Here is a 16,612-nt window from a genome sequence, read left to right as displayed (position 1 = left end):
GAGTTTTGCTTCCTTATAAGCATAAGTATTTTTTGTTTATAGGTTACTTCTATAAAACAATTTTTAAATTTATTCTTAATACCATTCACCCGCTATAAGATAATGAACCCTTCCTAGCATAAACCTTAAATAGACAAAAAACAAACACACTTCCTTCTGTGTGTGTGTGTATGCGTGTGCGTGCTGCGTTTTTCAACTATACTGAACTTTCACCTAACACATTTTATACACTGATCTTTCTGCAAAATATGGATCCTGTTGAAATAACGCAAGCATAAAAATTGATGATATTAATGCTTTCTTTTAAAAAATGTGTTTGTACTTACGGCGTTTTGCATTCTTTTTTAAATATAATTATTTTTTTGTTTACATTTTATTATCATTCCATCGATGTTTTTTATTTTGTTATTTTGTATGTGGGGGAGCAGAAACTATATAAATAAAGGATTTACTGACTTTTAAGCAGGGTATTCACTTACACACATTTTAGGGGGTATCTCATACAGGTCCGCCAAACCATTCTTAACATTATTTCTAATAATACTAATTCAAAAGTTTATTCATAAATTTATTTGAAAAAAAAAATGTTATTGCATTTTCATTTATCTATTTACGTTATGAATAAATAATTTACTGACGTTTAAGCAGGGTATTCACTTACACGCATTTTTAGCGGGGGATACTTCATACAGGCCGGCCAAACCATTCTTAATATTATTTCTAATAATAATAATTCAAAATTTTATTCATAGATTTTATTTGAAAAAAAATAAAAGAAGAAAATTATTGCATTCTCATTTATCTATTTACGTTATGAACTATACAAATAATATATATATATATATATATATATATATATATATATTAGTTACAAATTAAAAATATTTATATACATTGAAATGGAATGGTAAATAAGTTCAAATTATAAATTTTAAATTCACTAACGCAGACGACACTGAAGTAAGAATTCATTTTTACGAATAATTTTAAAGCGATCAACAGAACATTTTCTGTCAATGTTAAATTGATACAACAATATATATATATATATATATATATATATATATATATATATATATATACACTAAATAGTAAGTTTGTTTTTCTGACTTTTGAAACATTTTCCCTGGAAAGGCACCCATTTTTCCTATTAAAACGATTTGACTCTGATTCTTGTGACTTTTAATATTTTTTGTCTCAAATATTTTTTTATCAAAACTGTAAACTTAAAATGTAATGCAATAAATTTAAAAGTTTGGATTATTTCACAAAATTTGTTTACATATATTAATGCTACTTTTACTTTCTGATATTTGTTGATTTATTAGATTTTTTTAAAAATTTATATTTAACTAGAAGAATTAAACATTGGTACCATACACATATTCTATCACACATACGTTGTGTTTACTTAGATTCTGGTATTTTAGTTTTTAAATTCACAAACAGGATTTGTAAACATTGATCTCAAAATAGTTGTTTTGATTTACAATTTTGAAATATCTCTCAAGGTGTATTTCTATCTAAGAATAGATTTAAATCTATCTTTGTTTACTATGTGGTCTAAAAGTATTTAAACTACTTTAAATGGTAAATGAAAAATATGCAAGAGAATTGGCATCATTTAATTTATGAATATATGATCAAAATTTATTTCGGAAATTATTTTGCTAAATTTACTTGATATATTCCACTTTAAAAGACTAAAATATTATCAATTTGAAAATATAATGCATTTATTGCAGTGAATTTCTGTATTTTAGTTTATATGTACGTATTATAAAAAATAAACAATAAAGATTTCAGAAAATATTATATTGTATTTATTTTGAGGAATCCACCTGTCTCAGTCTCTAAAAGAACATTCATTATGGATCGAAGAATGGAAAACATCCGTGCAAATATGCGAACTTATCGGCAAAGGATCAGGTAAGAGAAAGGGGGAGACAGCGAGGTCGAATTAGAAGAAGTACGAGGGATGCACAGCCACGTAATACATATTTAGAACAAGAACGAAGGAGATTTCAAAACAGATTGAAAAGCATGAGTGAATTGGAGAGAGATAATAGGAGACGTCAAAAATGCAACGATTACGCCAAATACAACTTAGGCCAATGCAGAATAGTAATTCTGACACTGTGGTAGAACCACTTGATATAGGTGCAATGAATGTAGTATGTATATATTGTGGAGCATTAATATTTAGAAATGAGATTCTAAATGGTTGCCATAATTGGAAGGTACATTTACCAGCATTGCTACCATATCCAGAGCAATTTAAACGCGTATTTTAAGGAACTGATCATGCATCTGTTTAATTTTTAAGAAATATTATAAATTACAATTGTGCATTTTCTTTTACATGATTCGGTTTGTACTTATCTATTTCTTCAGGGAGAGGTCCCTACTGCTTTCGCATCCATGGACAAACATATCATAAAACTACAACCGTGCGTCCTGATCATGGGCAACCTAAATATGGTCAACTGTACATCATAGACGCAAATAAAGCTCTGCCATACAGATTAAATACTTTACAAAACGCAAAATTTTGTACACAGACATACATGAAGTCATGCAGGAAATAAACCCTTATGTAAATTTGTATAAGAACATGGATTTAATTGAAAAAGAACAACAAAATATAGCTATAAGAGAAAACAAACCAATGCCCAAGTGTGAGCTGCATTTCAGAAGGGGTAAAGGCATAAAGAGATACAATTTCCCCACTTGCAATGAAATAGCTATGATATTTGTTGGTGATAATGGTGCCCCACCAGAAAATAGAGACATTGTAGTTTACTCAAAGAATATGCCTTCTGAAAAATAGCGTACACCTCATATCATTTATATCCAATAAGCTATCCTATTCTTTTTCCACATGACGAATTTGGATGGCACTGTGAAATGCAGCATGATGAAGAATACAGAACAAGAGTTCGTAATCATCTAACAATGCAACAATTTTACATTTTTAGCCTTTCTTTTAGAGGTGGTTTCAGCATAATTCACCGGGCTGGAAAATTATTCGAACAATACTTGGTGGATGCTTATGTGATCGTTGAAGGTTGCAGGTTGCAATATCTCCGTGATAACCAATCTCAATTACGTGTGGAGCAGTATAATGGACTGATGAACTTTTTAAACAGAAGATTAGATCAGGATATCAAACCAGGAGTGCTAGTGATACTTCTCTCCTCATTCACTGGTAGTCCTTGCCATATGCATCACAACTTTAATGATGCAATGTCAATAGTGGCAAAATATGGCAAACCTGACCTCTTCATACCCCACACATGTAACCCTAAATGTCCCGAAACCATGACCAATTTATATACAAATGAAACCCCCGAGAATAGACCTGACTTAATTGGCAGAGTGTATAAATTGCAACTGAATGAACTCGAGAGTGATATAAAGGACCAAAATATATTTGGTGTTCCAGTGGCATACGTCTATGTCGTGAGATTTCAGAAGAGAGGACTTTCTCACCGCCAAATATTGGTAGTTTTTAAATATGAGGATAAACCGAGGAACAAAGGTGGCATCGATAAATTAATTAGTGCTGAAATTCCTGATATTAATGATGCCCCAGCTTTACATGATTTAGTAAAGAGATTCATGATTGATGCCCCTTGTGACACTAAACCCCTTCTTCTCCCTGTATGCATGATGGTGTGTGCCTAAAACATTATCCAAAAGTGTTCAAAAATGAAAGTTCTATGAGGATGACTTACACCCAGAATACAAGAGGCGTAAGAATGGGCTTACACTACAAGTTGGAAATCACATTGTAAATAATAGTTATGTTGTACCTTTTAATTCTTACTTGTTATAAAAGTACCGTGCCCATATTAATGTTGAAATCTGTTCATCTGTGCAGAGTATTAAATATATATTTAAATACATCTACAAAGAACATGACTGTGCTTCGATTGAGGTAAAGAATAGTACAGAATAAGATGATGAACAAAATGCATCCATGATGAAATAACAAATTATATTGCATGTTGATATGTTTCACCCCCTGAAACTATGTGGCGATTGTCAGAATTTAGGCTACATGATATGTCCCACACAGTGTATAAACTTGCAGTTCGTCTTGATGATCAGAATAGGCTTTACTTTCGAAGTGATAATGCAGAACAAGCTGCGCATGCAGACACAACTCTTACAACATGGTTTAAGCTGAATGAGCATCATGCTAATGCACATAATTATTTGTATCCTGGCATTCCTTATGACTTCAACAAGAATACCAACACATGGACACCAAGAAGAAGGAATATCAATATCATTATCAGAATGTATGTTGTGAACACTAAAGATATAAAGATAATTTCATTTGCGGATGTTACTATTGCATGTTCTTGGAGCAAACACATTTGAAGAATTGCGAATTGTAGAAGGTGAACTTATTCCTACATTTAAGAAGCATGCCTAAAACTTGTCCTTCTTCAAAATGATGAATCGTTTGAAAATGTTTTGATTGAAGCCACTGCATTACAAATGCGTTCGTAGCTTCAAGTCATATTTGCTACAATATGTGCCTATTCAAACCCTACAAATTCTCTTGCTTTATGGAATAGCAACAAGAACTCTATGATGAAATACTTTTTACACCAGGGATTTGCAATGGACCAGGCTGAAAATATAGCTTTTCAATCCATCAATACAGTCCTGATTGAAAATGGAACTAATTATTTAACAATTGGCTTACCTGGACCTGTTTGTATACAGCAAATGGAACCTGAAGCTGTCTCAAATTACGCAGACATCAACACACTGACTGATGAACAAAGACTGGTCAGTGACATTGTGATTGAATCTGTTACAATGGATAGAAAAGGAAAAGTGCCTAAATATTCCTGTTTTTATGTGGATACACCAGGAGGACGTGGCAGAGCTTATGTTTAATGTCATAATCTCAAATCTAAAAAAAAAAACAAAAAAAACTATCAAGTATGCTGTGGTGCCTGGAGAGCTATTGCTTCTACTTTAATTTTAGGAGGAAAAACAATCCGCAATTTGTTTTAATTACCTATCGAACTAACATACACTTCTACTTGCAATGTCTTTCCCAGGTCTGATCATGCAAATTATTAAAAAATATTGATTTGATTATATTAGATGAAGCTGCTATGATCCCTTCATTTGGTTTGAAAGCAATTGACAAAACTTTGAAAGACATAAGCAATATTAATAATGTTTTTGGAGGAAAAATAATGTTTTTTTTTTGGGGGGGGAGATTTTTGCCAAGTTATACCCATATTATCAAGGGGAAGTCGTGAGGAAATAATTGAAATTTGCATTAAAATTCTCCTGTATGGCTTCAGTTTAAACAGTATAGTTTGTATCAGAATATTAGAGCAATACCCAATGAAAGTGAATTTGCCTCATAGTTACTGAATCTTGGAAATGGAACAACAAAATCTTGTGGAATATCCAGGCCAGTCTGATAATGATGATATAGAAGTGCCACAAATATCATGCCTTGATGGGTCTCTGGTTGATGATATTTACAAAAATATATCACAACATGATAGAAGAAATAGGATAATTCTTTCACCAAAAAAATTCTGACTCTTTGATCAATGAACAGGTTTTACATCAACTTCCTGGTGATAGCCGCATATATTATAGAACAGATGAAATACAGACTGATTATCCTGTGGAAGTTATGCGTTATCAACCCGATTTTTTTTAATTCATTGACGCCATCTGGAATGCCTCCTCATGAATTGATTTTAAAACCTGGATGCATAGTCATGTTTCTCATAAATTTGTATATATATATATATATATATATATATATATATATATATATATATATATATATAAATGTAAATTTGGTTCGTTAAAAGTGTATTTAACTATATTTCTACCTTACCAATTTATTTGAAATTTTCAGACAACCCATCTTTAGAGTCGAGGGAAGTTTTTATGCTATTAAAATAAATGTACCTCGCGAATTATAAAAATATATTAAATAAAATAAAAATATTTTTCGTAAATGCAGAACTATGTTCCATTTTATTTCCGGCTTGCAGGCAATTCACGACGATTTGACGATTTCGAATTTCGAATTAGAAATGTAATTCTGGGTTCGTTCGTTATCAATAAAAGCATATTTGTACATTACCAATTTATTTGAAAGCTACAGACAGTCTATAAATTAACATCCCAAATTATAAAAATATATAAAATAAAATAAAAATACTTTTCTTAAATGCGAACCTGTACTCAAATTTTATTTCCGGTAGAATGCACGTGGGAATGATTTCACTACGATTTGACGATTTGTCATGACATTATTTTCAGTGTTACATCGCTAAGTATAATAGGCATCTCTTATTTTTACATTTTTTATTTCATTTGTTTATCCAAAATCTCTCTCTCTCTCTCTCTCTCTCTCTCTCTCTCTCTCTCTCTCTATATATATATATATATATATATATATATATATATATATATATATATATATATATATATATAAATGTTTGGTTCGTAAAAGCGAATAAAAGCATATTTCTACGTTACCAATTAAGTCAAGGAATCTTTGCATGTTATTAAAATAATTTAACATTGCGAATTATAAAAATATTAAATTAAATAAAAATAGTTTTGGTAACTGCGAGATTATCGCAATTTTATTTCCGGTAGAAATTAGCCTTTCACTTATTGAGATAAGTATTATTTTTATTAATTTTTATGATACTCATGCAGAGAGTGATCCGTGCTGAAATAATGTTATTATTTAAAAAGTCATTCTTAACATGGGGAGGGGAGGATGTTTTGTACCCATTCTGTCAATTACAATTGAATAAAGAAAAGCATATCGTAAAACTTTAATTAAACGTGGAAATATGATTTAAAAAATAGCGCGGATCGCTCTCTGCATTAGAACAATTTTTATTTATTGCGGACTATTATTCTCATCTTTATTAGTTGTTGTTTACGACTTTTCGGCCAACTATTCCTTTGGCCTTCATGAAAAGAAGTAAGTCCTTTTATAAATGTTCAGTAACTTTTTTCTTTTATTATTCTTAAAGAGTAACAATTTTCTTATTCATGAAAAGTCTACGTAAATAAATAAATGTTTGTACACGTGACAAATTATCAATAAATGGTTTAGTTACCTTTTTTAAAAATTATTTATGAAAAAAGTAAATAATGTTTGTAAATGTGCGAAAGGCGATGTTGTACAATCATCACTCCCATGCTTAATTTCTATACTTATAGGTCTTTGGATTTTTTCTCACTGGATTATTATTGATTGGGCACTAATTAAACAGATTATTAAAAAAAATTAAAACGAAATCATTATTTCGACATTTGAAATGGTGCTAACTTTTTAGTTATAACGTTCTGATAAATCAGTCACCCATTTTGTAACCAATAAAAACGCGGCATATCAAAACGATAGAAAGAAAAATAATGAGTCTCTACCGCATTTGTAAGTCAGAAATATATTTGTTTCTCAAAGAAAAAAATAGATGGAACACGACTTTTTTTATTGTTTTTATGAAAATAAAATTTCTAGTTTAATTTTTTTTTTTTTTACTTATTCAGTTAAAAGTCAGTTTGTGGGTGTTTTTTTCTTGTTTTTATGAAAGGTGAGTTTTTTATTTTTTTAAATTTTTTTTTAAGTATTATAAATTTCACTAACATGCTGGAGAAATGTTTAATAATTTGGTATTTTTTTAGATTAGGTCCACCTCCACAATTTTCCTTTCAATGACGACATTTATAGGTTTCCGAGTATGCTGAACACGCAAATCGCATTGAAATTTTGCGAAAATAAATAGTTGTATTATGCATTGTATTCTTCGGCGGCAATTTTTTACGTGCACGCGCGCCAGAAACAAATACACGCACGTAAAAAAGATGGCCGCCAAAGATTACAATGCATAATACAACTTTTTATATCTTGATAACTACTTATTTCTGCAAAATTTCAATGCGATTTTCGTATTCAGCATAGTCAAAAACCATTTCAAGTCGTCATTTAAAGAAAATTGTGGAGGTGGACCTAATCTAAAAATTAACCAATAATTGTTTATCCCATACGCCTCCCGATACATTGCTTCGTCAACATGCGACCATTTTATATCTCCCGAAGACACTTCCGTATTTAGAAAAAAAAAATGAGTGACCAATTTACAAGAACGTGGTAACTAAAAGGTGAGTACCCCTTTCAAATGTTGAAATGATATTTTTTCAATTTTTTTTCATAATCTGGTTTTCGCAATGAAAAAATTTTAAAAAACCTATCAGTATAGAAACTCAACCATGTAAGTAAATAAATAAAAAATGTAACGTGCGCATGAATTAGCATTGACTAGGGGGGTACAAAGGGAACGACCATTAAATAATTCAGCGGGTCGCCATGGAACTCAACGCCCAAGGAGTACCAAAATAGTTTTCATGATCTGAAGAAATTTTTTTCGAAAAGTGGGTGATCACTTTTCCATGAAAATTTAACTTAAAATGACCACCCACTTTCTGGCCACCTGAGGAAGGGGCATTTATTTTCGTGTTTATTGGCTTAAAGGTTTTCTGACAAGGCAGTTTGGTATGCGAATGCATATATAACAGTTTTTGTTTATGCTCACGCATAGCATAAACAAAGGCTACGTCCGTGAAATGGAAAATAGTCCCAGAGTTCAGGGGTTAATATCATGCAAAAGAAATCAAACAAAAATTTTAGCCAAGAAACACACAGAAAAAAGAAAAAAAATAGCATCCATTTTTTTTTCTATCGAATTAATTTGCTGTTTTTATTGAAAACGTTTTCCCCCGGATTTTTTATCTAATGTTCCATTAAGGGCCGTGCGTCTCACGTTCGTTAATAACAAAAAAAAAACTGTAGATTTTGGTGTGCTAAAAACGAATCTGCAAACAGTTTCCGTCGCAAAAAAATAGTTTTATGATATGAAGAAATTACTTTTTCGAAAAAGCGGCGATCACTTTTCCATGTAAATTTAACTTAAAATGAGCACCCACTTTCTAGCCATCTGAGAGAGGGGGATTTTTTCCCATGTTTATTGGCCAGACAGTTTTCGTTTATGCTCACACATAGCGTAAACGAAGGCTACGGCTGTGAAATGGAAAATAGTCCTAGTGTTCAGGGGTTATTACCATGCAAAAGAAATCAAACAAAAAACTTTTTAGCCAAGTAACACAGAAAAATGCCCTTCTCACGTGGTCAGAAAGTGGGTGCTCATTCTAAGTTAAATTTACATTGAAAAGTGATCACCCACTTTTCGAAAAAGTAATTTCATGAATATCATGAAAATTTTCTTTTTGCTACGGAAACGGTTTGCAGATTCGTTTTTAACACACTGACATCTACAATAAAATATTTCGTTGTATATGAACGTGAAACGGGCCTTACAGTAAAATAATATCGGATTTTTTGGAGCAGATTTGCCGTTTAGTTGTACAAATATCCTCAAACCAGGTAATCACTAAAAAGGGACTTTTAAAAGTCGTCACCTGTATCGAGCAAAAGTTTAAAACCACCGATTATATGCCAGCCTACGTAATGGTAACATATATTGAGTGAGTTCCTAAGAGTATTTGTATAGTTTTTTAGTTTAAACTCATTTTCCCAAAATTTCCCCAAACTTAGCGTGTTCGATACATTCTGTCGCCATTTGTATTTTTGAGATATACCGATAAACATTGAATGTTTTGGAACCGATTATACATTACATAAAAACACTAAAATCTTATCCAGTTAGGTAGAACATTTACTTTTCTTGCCTTTGATAACATTTATTTGTTATATAATTATGTTTTGACAACTTCTTTTGTATCTGTGTTTAGTAATACACACACTTTTCATTTAATGTAACGTTTAGTCGGCTAGAAAAACAGTGTGTATCGGGGTATTTGAAAGCTACAAATGGTGGTGGACACTGTTGATTACTTTAAGTTAGAGAAAGTGAGATAAAACTAAAAAAAAAAAAACTATACAAAATCCTGTCAAATACCCACCGATTATGCCAGCCTTTGTCATTGTAACATATATTCGGTGAGTTTCAGGCACTGTTTTGTATAGTTTTTAGTTTTCAACTTACTTTCCCAAACTTAACGTATTCAACAGAGTCCGCGACCATTTCTGTTTTTTGAGCCGATTAAACATTTTACATTACATAAAAACACTAAACAATTATCCAATTAGGTAGAAACGTAACTTACCTTACGTTTGCTTTCATTTATTTGTTTTTGGACAACTTTTTTCGAATCTGTGTATAGTAATCCCCTCACCCCACCATCAACCAAATATTAATTACTAACTCACATTTAGCGTTTCAATATTTTTGCTACGTTCGGCTTCATCCAATGATTGTTGGTCAAATCCAAACCATGAATAATTGACAGAAACTCCCGAGGATCCAGATCAAATTCTGCAAGTGTACCATTTTTTCTTTTTTGCCTCCTTTTTCACTTTTTGCAGTGGATTGCTGTACTAATATAAGAAACATGATTTCTCTTTTTATTAAATTTTTCCTTTACACCAAATTGAGCCACTGCAACGCGTGGCAGGGTTTATACATAAAAATGGACTGTGCAATGGAACTAGATTAGAAGTAAAAAAACAGACGTTTGAAAAAGTCAGACATTTGAAAAAGTTGGTTTGTTTCTACCACAACCTGTGTTTAGTCATGGCCAACTATATGTTGCATTTTCAAGAGCCCGTAGGCTCACTGATATACGAGTTAAAGTCATGAAAACATACAGCCAAGGAAAAAAAGAAAAAAAAAACTTACACCAAGAACATAGTTTGCAGATAAGTATTTTTCTTAACCTCTATCATGACTAAAATATTAAAAAATACATTTCAGTGCAGTAGTACAATTGATATCAATTTAAGGAAACATTCTTTTTCCTTTGAAAATCTTCATTGGATTCAGCTACAGTATTTAAGATATAAAACAATATAACATGCACTCTTTTTATTCCTTGTATTTCTAAAAACACTCCCACATTTTGCAATAACCATCAAGACCTAATTACAAGTCTCGGTACTTCAAAAGAAAAATATTTATTTTATATTTTATAAATTTGCAGTGGGGAAAGGAAACACTTTTCTTTTATTTGTATTTAATGAATATGATTATAAAGAGAAATTCAAAAATTGCACATAAAATGGAAATGTAAATTTAAAATAATAGTCGCACAAATTTAGAAATGTTCGTTAATCTGAAACACAAATATTGCTGATGTAAATTAAAATACGTAATTAACCTATTTTTTTTTAAATATGTCTTTAAATGTAAAAACTTTAGATTTCTGTGACATTTTAATGTCTGAATTTGCTGAGGTTTGGGGGAAAATCTCCCGACTTTTCAAATATTTATGAATTGAAATTCAAAGAAAAAACATTTTCTGCATTGGAAATCCTTTACTTAATAATATTTGAAAAAAGCCATTTATTTCATGAGGTAACTGGAATCAAATAAAAAAAAATATAATTACATACATTTTAAAAATGTTCATGAAACGTTATTCAATTAGTTTTTCACTTTATATACCAATATACTAGACTATTATTTGCGTGCATATTAATATAGATATAGAAAATATATTTTGTTTAACTTTTATAATTATTCATTGATTAGAAGTGAAATGATAATTTTATATTTCAATAAAATATCAGATTCTTCGATTGATAATATTACTAATACTCAGTTGATATGGTAAATATACACTTTTGGTGGCTTTTTAAAATAATCATTAGATATATTCAAACTTGCATTTGAATAAAAACAAATAAATTCCTCTACACAGGAGTTCGATGGACCAATATGTTTGAATAAAATCATAACATTATGATTTCCTTATATTTAAAAATTAGAATATTACAAAACAGAACAGCTCTAATTTGTTGACATTGCATACACCCTATTAAAGGAATCTGCATTTGAATGTGTTTCATGAGACTTACACAACCACTTATGAATTAAATATACAAAGTTCTGAAACACATAACACATAGCATTTTTTGAGGAAAATGATTATGAATAGAAACTTCAGGTAAGTTCTGTTTATATTATCAAGAGATAGTGAGGCATCTATATCAATATTTAAACATTTCAACTGTGTTAAAAGAAAATGTACTCCGATTTTCCAGATCTTTTGTTAAAAAAATCAAAATGAAAGAGATAGTTTTGATGCATAAACACCTTTTCATTTATTCGAACATCCTCATTTTATGCGATACTTATAATTAAAGAAAAAAAACTGTTATCACAAATTTCACTCTATTGAAATTTATATCTAATATTGTTTGTTTATTGTATAGCCTAATGTTTTGTGCATTAATTATTACGTGCAGAACTTTTTTATCATTTTTAACTTTCCAAAATATTCAGCGTTTGAATTTAAATATTATCTTAGTTCAATGTAATATACGATTTTTGTATTGCTGATTAAAATTCAAAGCAAATATTAGTTGTATATATTTTTAAAACTCAAATGATGAGTTTTGATTGAACTTTGAAAAAAACATATTATACCCTTACAATGATTCATTGGATATTCTCAGACTTGTATTTGAATAAACACTTTTCTCCATTTTGATCTTTCTATGAACATGGTTTCATAGGAGTTTTATTAAAATATTATTTTCAATGAATAAAAAACATTTTAGGTATTTTAATGCTTAAAAAAGGCGTTGCCAAAATTTTGTACTGTTAATTGAATGGATTTATAAGTCATAATTCACTACACTTTTTTTTTTCAATTTGAACATTTTTATTAATTCAATATTCAGAAAACATTTATTTTCAATTTGAACATATTAATTGAATCCTGTTTCTGTCTGTGTTTCAAGATATACAGAAATACTACATTTTTTTAGATATCAAGACCTTTGTTTTCTTCATAAAAGTATGAAATATGTTATTTATTTTATTATTATAATTTATGAAATAATTAAGCAATATTTTCTCCTACTATTGATAACGAAATCGAGTTTTATTTAAAAATGAAAGAAAATGTTTTAATTTCCTAATCATTGTTTGCGTAGATGTAATTTGTTGTAAAAGTCAAATTAGTAGATCTTTGCAAACAGATTCTTTACAGTATTAAGAGTTGATATCACTTTTTAAAAAGTGATGCCAATCCTGAATACTACCCCAACATCCTATGGAATACAAATCTGCAAATAAGACAAGTAATATAATTTTTCAAGATTACAATCCAAATAAGAGTAAAATCAGAATAATTTGAATAATGGTAACAATTAAAACTCATCTAACAAAAATTAAAACTATGAACATCAATTGCAATATAACAATAAATATGTGATTAGGGGTTTTAATAACTTTAATAATAATAATGAAAATACCTAACAAATTCAGACATTCGATTGCATAAATGAAATTTAAAAAAAATATTTTATGAACTATATTTCAAGTTTTGGCATATAATCTGCCAAAAACCTACATTTTTATTCTTCAACCAAATCCCACCAATCCTACTACTTACTGATTTATTCCATCATTAAATCCTATTGAAAATTGGCCCCGTTCTCTTAACACTATGTAAAAATGCAAAAAGTTCAAATGTAAAATGTTTCTAGTAACATAATTATTACTGATTTACAAGTCACTTTAATAAAATTAACATCTAGATGGCTCACTGTAGTTCTATTTCGTGTAATAATCTCAAATAGTTCAAATAGTAATTTTCTAAAAAACGCTTTGGATCCAAATAAATATTCCACTGATTATTCTATTGAAAGACAGATTCATAGGTATTGTTTGCTTATGCGATGACGTGTTTGCTGACATGAGGGTTGATGATTTCAACTACCGTGGAATTTCCACGGGTACTGCTAGTTACGAAAAAATATTTTATAAAACTGCAGGATCTAATGCATTCAGCAGGTAAATATTGCATTACAATTTACAATTTAAAAATGTTACCTAATTAAACGTTTTGAAGTCTATCCAGGCAAAGAACAAATACTGTTGGATAATCATTTTCCGGAGAAAAATCTTTAATTATGTCTAAAATTTTATTGTTTATTAAAATTGTATTATATATATATATATATATATATATATATATATATATATATATATATATATATATATATATATATATATATATATATGGAAGATTCTGCAACATTGCTAAACAGATTTTTTAAATATTTTACATAATTTATTAATGCCTTAATAATTATTTCACGTTAATTTTCTTTTTGAATATCTAATAAATTCTCCTTTCACTAGGCTAAACGTGTTAAATGATAATATAATTTCAACAGGCAGAACTATTTTTCGTTTCAGTTTGACAAATTATATATAATTTTCAAACACATCCTCCATAGTTAAAAGTATACCTTTAAACAATTTTTGATATTGAGCATTTAAAATTCCAATATCTATACAATTATAATTAGCTTTAAAATGCTTTTAGAATTTTTTACGATTCACATTCCGTTTTGGCAATCGGATACGTTTCAAAAATATGTTCGAACTATTTAAAAAAAAATGATTTTTAGACGATTCTACTCAAAGGGCTCCTATTCAAAATAAGATAATTTTTAAAAGTTAAAAGTATACCTTTAAACAATTTTTGATATTGAGAATTTAAAATTCCAATATCTATACAATTATAATTAGCTTTAAAATGCTTTTAGAATCTTTTACGATTCACATTCCGTTTTGGCAATCGGATACGTTTCAAAAATATGTTCGAACTATTTAAAAAAAATGATTTTTAGACGATTCTACTCCAAGGGCTCCTATTCAAAATAAGATAATTTTTATACTTATTTTTTTTTGTTTGAGTGTAGTACATTTTAGTCTGTTTGCCTTTTCTCGTATTTACCCTGAATTTGTTCAATATTAATTCTAATGCTTGCTTGGCATTCTCGTCTGTTATTTTCCCCTTTATTTTTCAATAGTACTTTCCACATTCAAATTAAACAGGAAATAGCGAGATACACATATATACATCTTATCTTATCCTTCACTCTCTGGTCCAACAAATATTTCGCGAACCTTACTGAATAACGTATTGTTTTCTATAGAATCCGTTCTGCCTTTATGTTACCTCCGTCTTCCACTTTAGGTGGCATAGAATATCACACCCAAAGGAATATATGTAAAAAGATCGATAATGTATTCAAGAAACAAATTAGGTTTGATTAGACCTCGTCCGATATACGAGACGAACGCCCACCTTGTATTATGAATTGGCTTATTCAACAGCTATTATGAATAATATTGGGACACACGCGCATATGAAATCAAAATGGATGGTGAATACAATTTACATGTGAGTTCACACACACTTTCCTATCATTTAACAATCGTATGATAAGTATTCATTTTGAAATACACGCATTACATGTTTACGAAAGACTATATACCACATTATGTAACATGTATTTGTAAGAATTGAACTTAAAAAACGTTTATTTATTGGAGTATTAACTAATATCGAATAAACTGCAGTAACGTACACCCATACAAAGAAACAAATCTGTAGGAAGATTTTCTCCAGACATGTGAAAATATACACTGCCCCTGAATTGACCATTGAAATTCAGTATACTACACTAAAATTTTACAAATATATGGGGTAGCATATTATTACTAATGGCAGCAATGCCTTTTTGATTATGTTCAATAACTGCATAATGAGTTTTTACTTATAACAGCGACTTAATAATGCACTTTACATTCGATGACAATAAAATGTTATATAAATATATATATATGTATATATATATATATATATATATATATATATATATATATATATATATATATATATACTAGCAGCTACGCCCTCTGTACTGGGGTCCTGGATATGACCTTAAACTATAATCGATGGTGAGGGCCCCAGCTTGCAGGCCTTAGGGAGTGTGGAGCCACACTTTAATTGACATTGCTCCCAGGTCCACTCTGACCCGGAGTGGTAGCAACTGTTAGGGTCCCAACTATGGGTTAAATAGAATACGACTTAAAAAACAAATATACTATATTAAAAAATCGTTCTTCCGAATCACCAGATTCGGCATTAAATAGCCTGAAAAGGGTTGATATGCCGTAAAACAAAACAACCAACCAACCAACCTTAGTACTGGTCATTACTTTATGTGCAGATGTATATATATATATATATATATATATATATATATATATATATATATATATATATATATATATATATATATATATATTAAAAAAGTGTACTTACTTCCAGGTAAACTACATCGACAATTTAAAGTGTTTACATACACAATTGGTGGAGGAGTTTGATAGAGTATGCAAAGGTCGATGCTTTCAGCCGTAATCTCTTGGCACTCACATGTTTGCCCAAAAAATAATTTAAAAAGGCTTGCTGCATGTCTGAATACCCGTTATGTAAAATTTCAAATCTTTACAAAAAGATTGACTGAATAAGTTGCTAGAAACCGCAAAAGTCAGATATTTGAATTTTGACGCCTTGGCAGCCAATATTTTGTTCAAAACCGATTAAAAAGCTTGCCATATATTTGAATGCACTTTTTGAGAAATTTCGATATTTAAACTAAACAATCCCTGCGTAATTTTGTAGACACCGCAAAGGTAAAAACAAT

The 16,612-nt window shown here is 29.7% G+C and overlaps 1 protein-coding gene across 1 annotated transcript; it reads left to right on the top strand.

Moving 5' to 3' along the window:
- The first annotated feature begins 4,035 nt into the window (after window positions 1-4,035).
- Window positions 4,036-4,389, top strand: LOC145284642 (uncharacterized). The gene has a single exon (XM_080133546.1). It carries the CDS (start codon window positions 4,036-4,038, stop codon window positions 4,387-4,389), a length of 354 nt encoding a protein of 117 aa, XP_079989672.1.
- Window positions 4,390-16,612: the final 12,223 nt, after the last annotated feature.

The sequence above is a fragment of the Euprymna scolopes genome, chromosome 9 (assembly GCF_053919585.1).
Source record: "Euprymna scolopes isolate OS-2025 chromosome 9, ASM5391958v1, whole genome shotgun sequence".
Taxonomy (NCBI): Eukaryota; Metazoa; Mollusca; class Cephalopoda; order Sepiida; family Sepiolidae; genus Euprymna; species Euprymna scolopes.
The sequence above is the reverse complement of the archived record's forward strand: the minus strand, read 5'-3'. Positions and strand labels throughout refer to the sequence as shown.

Bases quoted from the DNA above. Each gene is read 5' to 3' on its own strand.
- LOC145284642 (XM_080133546.1), top strand. From the start codon at position 4,036: ATGTGGCGATTGTCAGAATTTAGGCTACATGATATGTCCCACACAGTG.